Genomic DNA, 16,533 nt, shown 5'->3' with positions numbered 1-16,533 from the left:
CCCACTTGTATAATAAAACTATAGTGATTATATATGTTACGGTACATTCCTAAATGTATGTTTTAAAAAACAAACTTCTTAACTAACATGCTCCCGTCCCGATAATCAGAGTAAAAATGGAGTCTATTATGAACTGTGGTGCATTGTGGGAGAATAGTGACTGACACAGCCGCCATTTTCCCGCTGGACGCTCGGCTCCCATTGTGTGAACGACAGTAAAAATACTGACACGGCCAGAATAGCCAAACATTTATTTCACCATCTGTAACCGCCCTTTTCACAGGTAAGTGTCCACAAATAACACGATTTTTCGTCATATATAATTTGTTAAACATATATGAAAGTTTGAGATGTCGTTAATGTCAAAGTATCGTTCGAAATTACACCGTTTTAATCGGTAGAGGAAAAAACAAACGCGACTATCGAAAACGCCAGAGAAAACAGTCTTGGGACTTCTAAGGAGACCTGAAAATCGGCTCCGTTTTGATGGGTTACTTTCGCGTCTCATAAACAGAGTTGTTGAGCGCAGATTCCTGTTCTGGGTATTTTGTTTGTGTTCCACAGGGTGTTAACTTTTGTTTAATCTGGTCGGTTCTGTTGTTAATACAGCGTTTATTGTACAATTTTTGTAAATTTTAACTCTCACCCTCTATCACTTGCGTTACACAGGTCTCACCCTAGCTTCGTTTCATATAGCAGCCATCGTTTTCTCTCTAGTGTAGGCGGGGTTTGTTGAGGCGGGCGCAGTGATGGCGTTAAACGCTGATTGGTTCTGAGGGAGAAACTCTGTAATTTCATTGGTTTACATAGCTGTTGCAATGGTGCGTTGTCCTCATTTTTTATTTTGATTGATGATCTGCCCGCGAGTCGGATTGTTCAGAAAGCATCTGGCCTCTCCTATGCTTTGTACTTGGATGTGGATTGGCTACAGCCTTTGTCCTTAGGCTTGCTTTGATCAGGGTCCCCCCTTTTCTCTGATTGGCCCACACGTTTCCCTAGATTAGCTGCATACCATTTCCGATGGCCAAACCTGAATCTGTTGTCGTCACAGAACAGTCCTATGGTTGTCACACAGTTTATAGTAATTATTTTGGTTAATTACGCTGATATTCCATAACCTGTATAGTCGGCACAATGTGTTTATTCACAGAAAACAATTGGTATAACAAGGCTTTTATTTCAAATGACACATACCAGACAGCAGCACATTTATTTATTACACAACTCTTCTGTCTTTCACTATGAAATTGCAATCGAACACTGATCATTGTGTTGTTTTAGATGGCTTGTTGATGTTGTTGGCATAACAAATTTTAAAACCTTTTTCTCTTGTCTTCTCAGGTGATCTTCAGGTGCCATGGCCCGTACCAAGCAGACCGCTCGTAAGTCAACTGGAGGCAAGGCCCCACGTAAGCAGCTGGCCACCAAGGCTGCCCGCAAGAGTGCGCCCTCTACTGGTGGAGTCAAGAAGCCCCATCGCTACAGGTAAGGGTCAGACTTGTCACCAGTAGGGCTGTCCGATTTAGATTCAAAATGCAAATATTCCTTGAACAGGTAGAACTTTTTTTTAAAATTTTGTTAATAACATTCAAATGCATAACTTTTATGATCATAAGTACACGCTGAAAACCTAACCTGTTCTGTGTTACCTCTTCAAATTCTGCAGTAAATATTCTGATAAGATCAAATCAATTATTGATTTGTCTAGTTGATAGCCATAATCACCAGTGCGTCATAAACTTGAGCCCAAGATTGGAATTTAGTAGCTGTTACTCAGTGACAGGTCTGTTCTGTGGTGGTTCCCAGCTAGACCATGGCTGCGCAGACTGGGTCAGTACCCTATGATGAGTCATGTGGGGGTCAGGACAGATCAGTGAGACATGACAAAACAGGAACTATACACTTATAGATATTCCTTTGGCACTCAAACCAATTAAAACGTATACATTTTCATTTGTAAAATTAATGGATTACAGAATTCAGATTCCACATTTGAACATGTTAGGCTGTTATTTAAAAATAAGTTATTTAACTTTACACTTAGGTACTTTATTCCAGAGGGACTTAGAAAGGTGCATTTGCACATAAACTATTTGAATTTGGTCAAATATCTGAGTATTCAACTTGGAAATTTTGGAAACATTGCTGAGCCATTTGTATATTAATTCATTGAATTAATTCAGTTAGTAAATTGTTAAACATAAGATTTCAGTCAGGCACAGTGAGTGCAGTAAGGCCATGTACGGCTTGCCTAATTGCAGGCTCATCACTCACTATAGTCCTGAAGCTGACCAGACCAAGACCGAGGGAGGCACGGAGATTTAACAGGCATATACTGGCCGCATATAAATTAGCCGTGTGATTTTCCTCACTGTGTGTGCGTGTGTGTCCTGCAGGCCCGGTACCGTGGCCCTGCGTGAGATCCGTCGGTACCAGAAGTCCACTGAGCTGCTGATCCGTAAGCTGCCCTTCCAGCGGCTGGTGAGGGAGATCGCCCAGGACTTCAAGACCGACCTGCGTTTCCAGAGCGCTGCCATCGGGGCCCTGCAGGTCAGTACCCGGCCGCCCCTGTCCCATGGGCCTTTGCTGTTTTGCGTCCTCTCTCAGATGAAGTGACAGTGAGACTCCCACCCATGCTGGTGTTCTTTGTCTGTTTTGCTGTGCAGGAGGCCAGTGAGGCGTACCTGGTGGGGTTGTTCGAGGACACCAACCTGTGTGCCATCCATGCCAAGCGTGTCACCATCATGCCCAAAGACATCCAGCTGGCACGTCGCATTCGTGGGGAGCGTGCTTAAATGCCACCCTCTTCTCCTTCTCCCTGTCCTCACTGAGCTAGTCTGTCTTCCCCTCCCTTTATTAAGCTCCCTCTCCCCAGTCCCATTCTTTCGTTGGTAGTGTGTAGAGCAACAATAATTATGGCGAGAATAAAGTGTATAGTTGTGTCTTTCTTAGTGCTGTTGGCGGCAGACCTTTAGGGTACCTTTTTGTGCATGTACCTGCTTGGTGCTGATCAGATTCACAGACACACAGAAACATGAAACTGACCAATCCTGTGCTTGCTTGTCCATCTGTCTGTCTGTGTGTGCAGAGGGAGTTGGTGAGGTCAGCTCTTTCAGTTACAAAGTAGGGAGTCATTCAGAGAGAATGGGGCAGTTTGACAGACAGGAGGGTTGAAGTACAGACAGGTGGACGGAACAGGATGGAGGCGGTCAGGGTTTATCTGCTGAGGCGTGGCAACTGCCTCAGCAGGGTGCTAGAAGAACTGCCCTGGCCGGTCCTTCTTGCCCCAGAATACCTGAGAGATCTGTCAGGGGTATTTGTGTGTTGGAGGATGGTCTTTATTTCTGTGTGTTGGTGTAGGTGTTGATCAGCGCAGCAAATTGTATTCTACTGCAAGTATCTCTTGGTTGAGAAAATGTTTATTATATTGATGATTATTGTTGTTATGGTGGGTTTTTTTTTCCTTTTTTTAATGCATACATGTCTGTTTTCACAGCTGCAAAGAAGAATTTTACGATGCAAATTTTTTACAAGTAACAGTGACAATGCAGAAAAAAAATGTTTTTAACGAAAATGAGGAAATATTAAAACTTAAATCTCCGCTCTACTCTGTCGACCAGTTGGGGACACTGTATGTCAGCTCCTTATTTTATTGCCAATAATACATCAATACTCTGCACCCTTTTCTTTCCTGTTTTATTACAAAATTGGCTTTAAATGGCATAATGTAAATTTGTTGCCAAAGCATTTCGAGACATAGGATAAAATTATGTAGCAAAAATATATCTTGGCATCATTTTCACTCAAATGTAAACTCCTTTTCCTTTTTTTTACCTCCCTGATCTCTTCCATCCTTTTCTGTTTAGTTTCTCCCTTTTCTCAGGTTGGTGTGATGCCCTTCTAACTTATCGTTACTTCTTATTTTGATTGAAAAATGTTCAAATGTTTAAAGCAGATCTTTGTAATTTCCAGATTTCTCATATAAGATGGTAATAAATAGATGTTACACAAATATTTTGGTTTCAGCATTTTTGTTCTAAGCATTTGTTTGCCCAGTTCCCATTTTGAAACACATTGTTGGTAATTCCTTACCCGGTGTTATAAAAACTGTGTGCAGTGCATCACAGTAACTACTTACGGGAGCTCCTGGCCACCAGAGAACAAGGCTTATGCGCAGAGGTAAACAAACTAAGTGGTGTGTGTGTGTGCTATTTGAGAACAGACGTGTGATCTTAAGAATCGTCTGTCTTGTGCGATAATCATTGGCTTCCATGCTATTGTTTTCTGGCATAATGTCTTATTTTTGGGTAAATGTTTACTGTAAACCTACTTTGTGTACCAGATGGTAAATTTAAGATAACTCCCTTGATAGGTATGAACTTTAATTTTAAATAAGTAATGTAAAATCATAAAAAAGAAAATTTTCTCAAGATACATACTCAGAACACATTAATATGTATTTTAATACACAAGGATAAGTCCAGTTATCCAAGTCTTTCTACTTAATGTGGTCATTGGTTTCACATTGGATTTTTATCTGAGTATGGCAGTGGGTACCCTATAGCTTATTTTCTAAACAAATGATGCGGTCGACTTACCAAATGGAGACCCCAAATGACCATAGGCCATTTAATAGAAATATCCTGTGTCTTTTTCCTGGAATAACTGCACCTCTTAGCTCAGTGATTTGTAAGTATTTGTGGAATACTGAATGGCATAATAATATAATAAATAAATAAATAAATAAAATCCACTGTAGTTGTGAACTCCCAATTCACAAGCTGAAGAGATGACAATAACTAATATGAGTTATTGTTCGGCTGAAAATACAGGATTGACTCGGGTAGGAGACAGGCATAAAGTAAAAAAGCATTATCCAACTTTGTTTCCCTTACCAGGTCCTCCAAACATCATGGCTATGCTTCTACGATTTTAGCTGGTAACTTGCTTTTAATTCTTGTCGTTCTTATGACATGCACTTCATGCATCTTTTCAGCCACGGCCTTGAGAAACGGATTGAAAGTGCTTATTAAATAACACTATAAAATATAAAAAATAAATTATTTAGCTTAGCCTCCTTCTCACATGCTTAGCTAGTAACATGGTTATGTATTTTCTCTAGCAATGTGGAGCGTGTTTTTGGCTGCACATTACCACCGCAGTACAGATTCCAAATGCTTTGCGCAGTTTTATTTCGCAGAGCAGTGTGTGACTGTTTGTGTAAAATGTTAACTGGTTTTATAATATGAGCTTTATATTGATTACTTCCGATGTACTTAGCTTGCCAAAATAAGTTGTATAAGTATGTCCGGTTATCTATATACTATCAGTGAGTTACTCGTGGTGGGGTGTCAGACAATAACAGATTTTTAAAATAATAATCATCCACATTAACGAAATTATCTAATTACTCTGTCTTGCAACCAGTAAACCGTAACGTGTATAAATCCAATTTAGGCAACCGCCGCATATTAAATGTCATGTCGTCTTGCGTAATTGCAGCGCAGTCATATTTCTTTAATGTTTGATAGTCATATTACCTCCATATTATATCGTTAGCTATAAAAGTAAGGCTTAAAAGCGGTCGTAAAAAATGGTGACTATGGTGAACTCCAGTGCATTGTGGGAAGAATGATTGACACGGCGGCCATTTTCCTGCTGGACGCTTTGCTTCCATTGTGTGAACGAGACTGTAAATACTGACACGGCCAGACAAGCTAAACATTTATTTCACTCTAATACGACACTTTTTCGCAGGTAAGTGTCCACAAATATTATTTTTCACTGACTAAATTAATTGTCCACGTCTTTATTAAAGTTTGATATTTGTTTGATTTCAGTATATCTTCAAAATGTAATTTATTTTCATCGGTACAGAAAAAGAAAAATTGACTGACGAAACGCAGCAGAAAACCCGTCTTTCTACTTCTTGCAGTGGCTGAGGGAAAAATCCGTTTCAGTATGATTCGGTTGTTTTCGCATCGGTTAAACATAGTTATTGAGCATCAGTCTCCGTATTTAAATAACTTTTTAGATTCCGTAGGGTGTCTACTTTGATTTCCGATTGGTGGTTTCGGGTGTAATAGTGTAGATTTTTATTGTTTATTAAAGTTTTGACGCCAGTCTGTTCGCATAATACAGGTCTTTAGCCCGGCTGTGTTTCAAACGGCGGCCATCGTCTCCAGGGTGGAGGTGGGACTTGTAGCTAATGGGAGAAATGGAAGGCTTGGACCCGCCCCTTTTGAAGCTCGTTCTATGGCCTTATTGGGCAGTGCGGGCCTTGACTACAATTTGATTGGTGTGAAGCCTGTTGTAAAGTAATGTTTACAAGCTTTCTTTTTGATTGACGACCTCTCGGCGAGTTGCAGTCAGGCTGTAACGATTTTTCATTGCTTCCCTCTGCCGCCTGAAACGTGGATTGGCTACCTGTATTTTTATGCCGCGAGCAAGTTAAGATTTAAAATGTTTATTATCGGCATTTGGTGTCGGTTAATCTGCGCAGTTTAGTTTGATATTTATTACAACACTTAATGCATTCTATATCCCAATTCAATTGTTTCCTAAATGGTGTAATAATAGTAACTACACAAAACTATTACCAGTACTACTTTATCAAACATACGTAAGCAATACTGTACGATTCATACTAATATTTGTGCTGTTTTGCAACTATTAATGATGCTTCTGCTACTACTAAGAATAATATGTATTCCATTGACTGAATTTATGAAGCTTATGTAATACGTTTATTTTGGTATAATTTCATTTAAAGCGTTACAGCTTTTTTAATGCTAAAATAAATGTGATACAACTTAAAAATACTGTTGTAATCAAATGCACTAATTTTTGTTGTGGATGTTGGTTTAAGATGCTATTAACAAAGTTTGGAGTTAAAATCTATCTTTTTCATTTCTTTCGTCCACTCAGGTGATCTTCAGGTGCCATGGCCCGTACCAAGCAGACCGCTCGTAAGTCAACTGGAGGCAAGGCCCCACGTAAGCAGCTGGCCACCAAGGCTGCCCGCAAGAGTGCGCCCTCTACTGGTGGAGTCAAGAAGCCCCATCGCTACAGGTGAGGGGTCGGGCAGAGTCACACATTCATATATACACAGATGCAATAACGTCAAATAAATTCCATTACCATAGAACTATATTTTTACAATGCAAATGTTTATTATGTACTGTTATCTATTATTCAGTAAACTATATCTTTTTATGGTATTATGCTACAGTTTATCCAGAATAATCACTTAACATAAATCCAGAGCATGTGGTTATTGCAACTCATCACCACTAATATTTGTAGGCCAATACGTGCATATACTGTTGGTGTGAGCCGTGTGATTTTCCTCACTGTGTGTGCGTGTGTGTCCTGCAGGCCCGGTACCGTGGCCCTGCGTGAGATCCGTCGGTACCAGAAGTCCACTGAGCTGCTGATCCGTAAGCTGCCCTTCCAGCGGCTGGTGAGGGAGATCGCCCAGGACTTCAAGACCGATCTGCGTTTCCAGAGCGCTGCCATCGGGGCCCTGCAGGTCAGTACCCGGCCGCCCCTGTCCCATGGGCCTTTGCTGTTTTGCGTCCTCTCTCAGATGAAGTGACAGTGAGACTCCCACCCATGCTGGTGTTCTTTGTCTGTTTTGCTGTGCAGGAGGCCAGTGAGGCGTACCTGGTGGGGTTGTTCGAGGACACCAACCTGTGTGCCATCCATGCCAAGCGTGTCACCATCATGCCCAAAGACATCCAGCTGGCACGTCGCATTCGTGGGGAGCGTGCTTAAATGCCACCCTCTTCTCCTTCTCCCTGTCCTCACTGAGCTAGTCTGTCTTCCCCTCCCTTTATTAAGCTCCCTCTCCCCAGTCCCACTCTTTCGTTGGTAGTGTGTAGAGCAACAATAATTATGGCGAGAATAAAGTGTATAGTTGTGTCTTTCTTAGTGCTGTTGGCGGCAGACCTTTAGGGTACCTTTTTGTGCATGTACCTGCTTGGTGCTGATCAGATTCACAGACACACAGAAACATGAAACTGACCAATCCTGTGCTTGCTTGTCCATCTGTCTGTCTGTGTGTGCAGAGGGAGTTGGTGAGGTCAGCTCTTTCAGTTACAAAGTAGGGAGTCATTCAGAGAGAATGGGGCAGTTTGACAGACAGGAGGGTTGAAGTACAGACAGGTGGACGGAACAGGATGGAGGCGGTCAGGGTTTATCTGCTGAGGCGTGGCAACTGCCTCAGCAGGGTGCTAGAAGAACTGCCCTGGCCGGTCCTTCTTGCCCCAGAATACCTGAGAGAGATCTGTCAGGGGTATTAGTGTGTTGGAGGATGGTCTTTATTTCTGTGTGTGGGTGTATGTGCTGATCAGCACAGCAAATTGTATTCAGCTACAAGTATCTTGGTTGAGCAATGATTACTCTTATCATTATTATGTGGTGTCTTTTTTTTTTAACTGCAGAAACATGTTTTGTTCTTTTATAGCCAGAAAAAAGATTTTAGTAAAAAAGGAAACAAAAAATCACAACAATATGAAAAAAAATGTTACTGGCAGCAGAAATTTGTGTGGAAAATTTTAATGACAACTGAAGTGAATTCTCATTTTCAAATGAACGCTGATTAACACTGGCAACCAGAGAGGGGCGTACAATAAGCCTTTCCTTACGTTATGGCCTGTAACCTATCAATGCTTTTCACACACTTTATACTTCCTCACTCTCTGATTTTAAATTGGCTTGAAGGGCATAACAGAAATGTTGCCAAAGCATTTTAAAGTTTTAAAAATACAAGTGTGTAGCTGAATTATACACCTTCTGATTCTAAATCTCCTGGGTGCTTATTATTGGGGATTTATGGACAGCCAGTGTTACGGATATTGTTGAAACGACTCATGTTTCAAGAAGCATAAAAATTCAGAGTCACCCAGCAGCTGTATTAAAAGCTACAAAATCTCAGTGAGGCTGAGCGTTAGAAGCTGCTGTGGGCATTGTGGGTAATTGGAACCGTCTGTAATGCTTCACATCGCTTCGTGAGAAGGGTCGCTGTCCTTCTTTTCCTTCTATTTCTCTTGTTTTTACACCTACCTCCATCTCACTTTTTCCCCAGTAATGCTTTGTTTTTTCCACCCCCAGTTTCTCAGGTTGGTGTGATGTCCATTATAACTATCATTATTTCTTGTTTGATTAAAAAACAAAAAAAAAATGTTCAGGTGTTTAAATGATCTGATCTTTGTAATTTCCAAATTTCTCATATTAAGGTGGTAATAAATCTATGTTACACACTTCTTTTGGTTTTCTTTCAGTCATTCTGCTTTCCTCTCTCTTTGCCTTTGCACTAATTAAAGGGGAAGTTGATGTGGGAAACGAGGTAGAGATGAGATTGATACATTTTTAAAACATTCTTGCCCCATTACCAAATGGGCTCTATGATCATTGTCATTAATGGAAATATTTAGTCAGACGGTACTCTTCTGAATGGTGCACAAGGCCATCATTTTAAGATATTAAATGGAACCAAGAAACAAGAACTAAAATATAAATATGCCACAATAATTGTTCAGAGAGAATGGTCTGTCTTGATAAGATAAGGTGCTTGTAGACCCGACTAAAGGATTGTTTGGGCAAAATTGCCTTTAGTTTTCACATGGTTTTAAAGCGATCCAGTGTTGGACAAGCTAAAATGTAGCAACGAGAACTACCAGTTACTCACAGGAAGACACAATGACACAATGAGCTTTGATGAAATTCTGCATGTGTGCATACAGTACCATGAAAAAGTATTTGCCCCCTTCCTGATTTCCTCTATTATTGAAAATGTCACACTGAATGGTTTTGGGTGTTTTGACAAAAAGTAATGTTAGACAAAGGGTACCCGAGTAAACCCAAAACACATTTTATAATTATTCAATTAATGCAAAAAAGTGTCAGTCACTCATATTACCTGAGTGAAAAAGTTATTGCTGTCTTAGTTACTCAGTCAACCAATTAACCAAGTTTTATTGATAATTAGTTTCAGCTGATTGAACACAGACAGGTTTGATTGCAGCTAGCCCTGTTGAATCTAAACCTCACTCATACCTTACCATCAGAGTGGTCTCCACAAAGTTTCTACAAGCACACTCTGCCACGATCAAAGGAAATTCCAAAAGAGACAAGAAAAAAAGTTGTTGAAATATATCAGTTAATTGATTAATTGGCTTAAGGATTACAAAGCCATTTATAAGGCTCTGGGACTCCGCCAAACCACAGTGAGAGCCATTATCTCTAAATAAAGAACACGTGGAACAGTGGTGAATCTTCCCCAGGAGTGGCCGGCCAGTCAAAAGTTCTCCAAGGTGGCAGCAACAACTCTTCCAGAAGTCGCAGAAGATCCCAGAAGAACATACAAAGGACTGCAGCCTTCTGTAGCCTCAGGTAAGGTCAGTGTTCATGATGCCACAATAAGAAAGAGTGGGCAAAAATGGGATTCATGGGAGAGAAGCAAGGCTAACCTCTCTGCTAACCAAGAGAAACGTCAACGCTCAAGAGTCAAGAGTCCACATCTTAATGGCTGAAAAGAAATTAAAAGTTTTTGAGTGGCCTTGTCACAGCACTGTAGATACATGACTCAGACAAAATAACACCACATCCTTTTTTCTCTCTCAACACAAGCAAATTTCTCACCATAAATCAATCATGCATAAAAAAAATAACTTAATGTACAGCTTAAAACAAATGCATAGATTACTATTTTCTGTCCACAAAAGGTTAGATCAGTTTACCTCAAAAACGTTCCAGTGGAATAGATCTCACAAAAATGGTGAGCCAGAAGAAATGTCGAAATTAACAGGAGCAGAGGCATTTAGTAAATGTGTTGGGTTGAACTTTAGCTCAATTTCTTGGTCAAATTCCCCCAAATTTACCATATAATAATAACAATACTAATAATAGTCTTATTAGTAATAAATGCTACTGAAAGTAGAGAACTGACTTCAAACAGCTAAGAAGTAGAATTGTGGAGATGACTAGTAGCCATTCTAGAAAATGTAGGATAGCCCGCTATAGGATAACCCATAGGTTTTTGCTCTCATGTCCTGAATCTGTTCGTCTATCAGCGTATTGTAAGAATGATAAATTATTTATTTATTATTTTTACTTTGAGTTAGTATTAGATATGCGTACTTCTTCCAATCTAATTCAGAAAATTAGAAAAATGGTTACTACACAGTAGGGAAGAGTAACGTTCGCGGTTTGAAATCTGAGTGCATATCTTTAATTTCAAGTCGAGGAAGACAGCGCGAACTTCACTGTCTGCTGGTGTCAAAGCGAACGCAAGGTGGAGTCATTGTACAACTCGTCTGGAGATTTCTAACCGCCGAAAATAAAAAACCAGTGCGCGCTGTTCAGTTCATTTTTGAATGTGTGTGTATATATATATATATATATATATATATATATTAGTTCGTTCATTTTAGAACGAGCAATGTGTGCGTTCCAAAAGTACAAGACGGGAGAACATCGATTTTTATTTAATTTTTTAATTCGGAGGGAGAATCTCATTTATAAAATATTTCTATTCTGAATTCGCAATTGATAATGAAGTCAAGCCATGGTCATCAACCTATTTTTCACTCAAATTTCCAATATTTGAAGTCATATACATATGCTTTATTTTATTTAACTTTTTTTGTATTTTGTTGTAGCAAGTGTATTACTTTAGTACTGTACCAGAATGCTCATTATCAGGGGACTGTGCTCACTTTGCACTTTATTAACAGTTATCACAACCAACAGTGTGCCCTAATGATGTATACATGGATGAGTAAATAAATACACACTCAAAACAAAGTATGACAACAATGACAATAACAAGTTTAATGATCCTGAAAGGCATGGCACATTTATCCTTTGTGCTGTCTCCATTGAACTGTAATCCTTGCCTCTTCCTAACCATCCCACACACCACTGTCAGCATCCCTCATCTGATCTTCCTCCTCTGGTCAACACTGGAAACAACACATCAATCAAATCTTAGCCACAATTATTTTTCTATGTACTTTATCTTGGACTATGTAATGACCAAACAAATTCATTCATTCATTTTTAATTATATACTGGCCTCTAAATCCTGCGAGTCAGGAACTCCATCTTGCCCTAAATAATTTACATATTAATTTGTATTTTATTCTAATAATTCCTTCAAATTGTATTAGACTCTACTGGATCTGTTTTGAAAGTGCACTCATGGCTGTGTAGATTTTTATTGAGACATTGTCCACAGAATTGTTGTTTTAGCAATTTACAACATTTTACATGCTAAATTTCAGCCCTGCTGAAGTTGTCATGCTTCACCTAAATATATTAATCTACTATTAATGTAAATTGCTACCTGATTTTCACCTGGGATATATATGAACACTAGCTCAGTATAGTATGAAGCGGCCCATATCTGTTTACGATGGAGATGTGATCTGTTCATGTTCTCATGTCGAAAATCTTTGCTCCAACACAAAAGCTCCAGCTAAGAACTCTAATGGAGTAGCCATAGTAGTAGTTCACACTAAACCCATTTACAGAAATACTTGATAATGGCAAGTGCTTTACAGTAATCTTAGTCCTGGGGCTGTGAAGATCCAGATAAAAGATCTGGCAAAGCCGATGCATAGTGTTGTGTCATGAGGCTTTGATTCAATCATCATGTATGCTTTGACTCAAAAATTATACAGGTGTTTGTTGATTTCCATACACAAATTGGTAAATTAAGCGAATGACATGAATTAATTCAACAATTGTGACAAAAAACTACTAAAACTTCTATGTAATTGTCAGACAAGTTAACATTCAGAACAAGTGTTGACTGAATGCAGGGCTGTGTGTGTCTGTGCTGTTGATGGGTTCTTCCGTGCCCAATTTTCAGTTTTTCTCTGTATGTTTATAAAAAAAATGTGACAAAAACCGTAAGGTTGTGGGCAGGTTTTAAATGAAGTGGGTATAGTGTCAGTTACTTTGCCAACTAGTTAGTTAGCTAGTGTTCTTCTTGCTTGAGAAATTGTTGACCGCTTTGAATAAAAATAAATTGAGGATTGCTGAGGAAATGTGTTCTTAGCCTTTATAGCCTTTGTATTGCTACACAATAACAGATCTCCATCAGGATAGGTTACCGAAGTCATCATCTTTGAGGAAAAACAGTGAAATTAATGTGTTTAAACTTGGACTTGGTACCGTACCAACCACTGAGAAGAAGTTGAGCACTTTCTTTTCATTTTCGGGCTCTTGTGATAGATTGTCAGGAGTGGAGTGGAAAATCTGCTTCTGCTGTGTGTCACTTACTCCTAACACATCCAGCTGTGGGCCTGGTGTCTGTGTTTCTATGGGCAAATCTTCTATTCCTGTAAGTTAAAGAAGTTGAAGAATGGTCTCCAACTGATGTATCAGTGATGACTGTTACATATGTCAAATTGGCAAGAAAAAATTAACCATAACTTTTCTCAAATTAGTTTTTGTACAAATAGTCAAGCTACTGTGATCTACTGAAGTGTAATTTATCTACACTGATCATTAGAACTGTGTATGTGTGTGCTGTATGAGCATTCTGTTTATCTCAGGCTGGGAAATTCATGTGTGTATGAAGGTCTTTTTGGATAATTGTACATGGTGGGTTTGGCATTTGTGCTAGTTCGTCTGAGCATTTTGTATGTGCATGTCTTTGAGACTCAGTGAGCAACAAGGCTTACGGTCTGCCTATGTGGGTGAGTCACGTCTGCTACTATCCCTTGGCAAACATGCCTGTTCTGCGTGTCTTAATTAAACAGGCATGGACCTGTTGTGTGTGTGTGTGTCTCAGGGCAGGGTGTGTGCTTGTTGCATGTCGCGTGTGCATACATTTGGAGCAGGAGGGAGCGTTGTGTGTTTGTGTTCACCTTCCCCAAGGTCTGTGCAGCGCTGGTCCATCTGTGCCGCTCTGGGGGATTACAGCCAATCCGTCTGTCTGTGGCTCAAAGTGCTGACTGACAGATCACGGATTAGCACTGCGACAGAGTGAGAGAGAGGGAGAGAAAGAGAGAGAGGAAGAACTGAGAGAGATTAACAGCAGTACACTCAGATGGAGGGAGGGGAGATTAGCACAGAGAGAGAGGGAGAGAGATTAGAGCATAACGCAGGGGAGGGGGTGAGGCAGCCGGGGGGGGGGGTGGGGGGGGTCGGGGGGGGGGGGGCGGGGCCAGGGAGATTAACCTTGTACAGCCACAAGCACAACCTGGCGCACAGCGACCAAGCTGAACCACACTCCCGCACAATGGCACCGCACACATAATCCCCCCCAAGCGCATAACCAATGATGGGTGCGCGCAACTCTACGAACGCGTCGAGGATGAGTGTGAAGTAACCCACAAGCGCTCTGATCATGGGCCTATGATTGAACACTGCTAATGTGGGCGCAGCGAGATCAAGCGCGTTCACTCTGTACCCAGATTTAGACGCACAGCGACTTTTTGAAATTATTAAAAATAGCTTGTGCCAGACAGCAGTGCACAGAACAGAACAGCGGGTGCAGACGGTGTGGAGCGCTGCGCCCTGCCTGTGCGTGTCTGATCACACTGTCCCACTGAGCTGGGTGGAGGTGAGGGGTCAGGAACAGCACCGTGCAAGAGCTTTCAGCGGCTATCCGCAGCAGACACTGCACCCACCCCCACCTCCTTATATCTCTCTCTCTGTCTCTACCCCCCCCCCACACTCTCTCTCTCTATACATCCTGCTCTAGGACTCCCTCTAATGACAGCACTCAATATAAAAATTAAAAATAAAAGCTCTTTATATTGCAATTTAAAATATTCTGCTTCTTTTATTATTATTATTATTATTATTATTATTATTATTATTGTGACAATTGAACTATATGACCTATTTCTAATTTAGATATTATTTATTTGCAATGGGCTCCAGCACCCCCCGTGACCCTGTCCAGGATAAGCAGGTATAGATAACGGATGAATGGATGGATATTATTTGTTGGCTTTTGCCGGTCAGTTTGTACAGTTGAATTTTTTTGTCAACAAGCGAAGGCCCTTACCTAAATGAGTGGCCCAACTAAAGTAAGGGAAGTCCCTTTGTGTTCCCAGTAAATACAAAAATGAAGGGAATCCACCACAGAGATCAACTCTCTTTGAGACTTCCTGTTCATGCTCTTGTTTTCTATTGGATGGATGAATATAGTAGAAGCAGTGGTCTGTTCTTAGTTGCTAAATATGCCTGTCCAGCTTGTTTTAGAACTCTAAATTTAACCTCTTCCATAAACCCATTCCAAAATATACTGAAGGTTGTTTTGAACTAGTTAGCGATTTTTACATCTTTTCCCTATGTTACACTGAAGTGTATCAATATCAGCAGAAGATCATAAAAATGGCTAATAGTTATTTGTGTGAATATTTGTGCCACATCCATTGGAATCTTCTTGCTAAGGTTTCATAAGTGTGTCTCATAATAAAATGCTGTGCTCCTGGTTATGGAAGAATTTCTGACAACCCTGATTTCCTTAAATGGTCTCCTCAGCATGTTCACTTCTTCATTGCGATGAAACTCTGGAACATTTTTTAAAATTTTGACTTGCATGGCACTGTTGCTAACGATTTTTCAGATCTGTTCTGGGACATGGGCCTTCCTTTCCTGACCTCATAGCCACAGCCCCTCCTTTGTTATAGAACAGTCACAAAGCGATAGGAGATTTAATTTTTGAATTGATTTAAATTGAATTTGTTATCCATGTTGTGCATTCTATGGTCTCTGTGATTCTGAATCTTTTATAGCAACACCTGCAGTCCCCTGGTGTTTTATCGCACATGGCTGGCACCCCCAGAAAGTCCCTCTCCCCCCCTTAGACCGTTTTCTGTCTGGTGGGATAACGTTGCTTCACAGATTGGTTGTTCCTGTTGAACGTGACGAAAAAAACAATTCAGTATTCTGTGACAAAAACAAAAACAGTGGCCATGAAAACAGCATGTTAAAAAGGGGAAATTCTCCATTCTGATATATGAAGCTAAATGGAAATAGTCCCCCCCCCCTTCACCTCCCCCTATCCCACACGCTTTCCTTGTACATGATTGGTCCGCTGCATTCTCGCAGTTGAGATTAAAGTCTTGTTTCCCTACATTACCTCCCCACTCCCTTCACTGGGTCACATGACCCATTACATCACTGGATTGAGGTCAACAGTGGATTAGGAAGCTACTAGTGCTGTGGAATTATTGAGTGTGTGTGTGTGTGTGTGGGGGGGGGGGGGGTTGATATGAGGGGCAGAAAGAGACGTAGGACATAGGAGGGGGCAATATAGGAGACTGCCGGAAGGAGAGCAAAGGGGAAAGGGAAAAAGAGAAGGGAGAGAGTGTGGAAGTAGATGGAGAATTTAAGTAGATGGAGAATGTCTAAACATGTGTACGCATTATCACTTTACACACATTGTAAGGCAGACTTCAGAAGTGCTGGGCTTTACAGCTTTAAAGAGTCCATTAAAGTGTTTTAGTGTGTGTGTATGTGCGTGTGTGTGTGTGGCCGGAGGGTATTTTCTCCTGATTAAGTTGT

The 16,533-nt window shown here is 40.6% G+C and overlaps 2 protein-coding genes across 3 annotated transcripts; both read left to right on the top strand.

Moving 5' to 3' along the window:
• The first annotated feature begins 148 nt into the window (after positions 1-148).
• On the top strand, positions 149-9,266 carry h3f3c (H3 histone, family 3C). 2 transcript variants are annotated; one of them, XM_035386666.1, is made up of 4 exons: positions 149-283; positions 6,928-7,071; positions 7,378-7,531; positions 7,648-9,266. In XM_035386666.1, exons 2-4 carry the CDS (start codon positions 6,944-6,946, stop codon positions 7,774-7,776), a joined length of 411 nt encoding a protein of 136 aa, XP_035242557.1. In that variant the 5' UTR covers positions 149-283; positions 6,928-6,943; the 3' UTR covers positions 7,777-9,266. The 2 variants fall into 2 exon arrangements, with proteins under 2 accessions (XP_035242557.1, XP_035242556.1); XM_035386665.1 differs by lacking the exon at positions 149-283 and adding an exon at positions 5,609-5,757.
• LOC118210451 (histone H3.3A) lies at positions 156-4,014 on the top strand. The gene is made up of 4 exons (XM_035386663.1): positions 156-283; positions 1,342-1,485; positions 2,397-2,550; positions 2,667-4,014. The coding sequence occupies exons 2-4, from the start codon at positions 1,358-1,360 to the stop codon at positions 2,793-2,795; spliced, it is 411 nt and encodes a 136-aa protein (XP_035242554.1). The 5' UTR covers positions 156-283; positions 1,342-1,357; the 3' UTR covers positions 2,796-4,014.
• Positions 9,267-16,533: the final 7,267 nt, after the last annotated feature.

This window comes from Anguilla anguilla, chromosome 12, assembly GCF_013347855.1.
Source record: "Anguilla anguilla isolate fAngAng1 chromosome 12, fAngAng1.pri, whole genome shotgun sequence".
NCBI lineage: Eukaryota > Metazoa > Chordata > Actinopteri > Anguilliformes > Anguillidae > Anguilla > Anguilla anguilla.
This window is presented reverse-complemented; position numbering and strand designations above follow the sequence as displayed.

Excerpts from the sequence above, each read along its gene's own strand:
- h3f3c (XM_035386666.1), top strand. The coding sequence starts at position 6,944 with ATGGCCCGTACCAAGCAGACCGCTCGTAAGTCAACTGGAGGCAAGGCC. Across the intron at positions 7,072-7,377 it reads AAGAAGCCCCATCGCTACAG|GCCCGGTACCGTGGCCCTGC; the intron begins GTGAGGGGTCGG and ends TGTGTCCTGCAG. Across the intron at positions 7,532-7,647 it reads CTGCCATCGGGGCCCTGCAG|GAGGCCAGTGAGGCGTACCT; the intron begins GTCAGTACCCGG and ends TTTGCTGTGCAG.
- LOC118210451 (XM_035386663.1), top strand. The coding sequence starts at position 1,358 with ATGGCCCGTACCAAGCAGACCGCTCGTAAGTCAACTGGAGGCAAGGCC. Across the intron at positions 1,486-2,396 it reads AAGAAGCCCCATCGCTACAG|GCCCGGTACCGTGGCCCTGC; the intron begins GTAAGGGTCAGA and ends TGTGTCCTGCAG. Across the intron at positions 2,551-2,666 it reads CTGCCATCGGGGCCCTGCAG|GAGGCCAGTGAGGCGTACCT; the intron begins GTCAGTACCCGG and ends TTTGCTGTGCAG.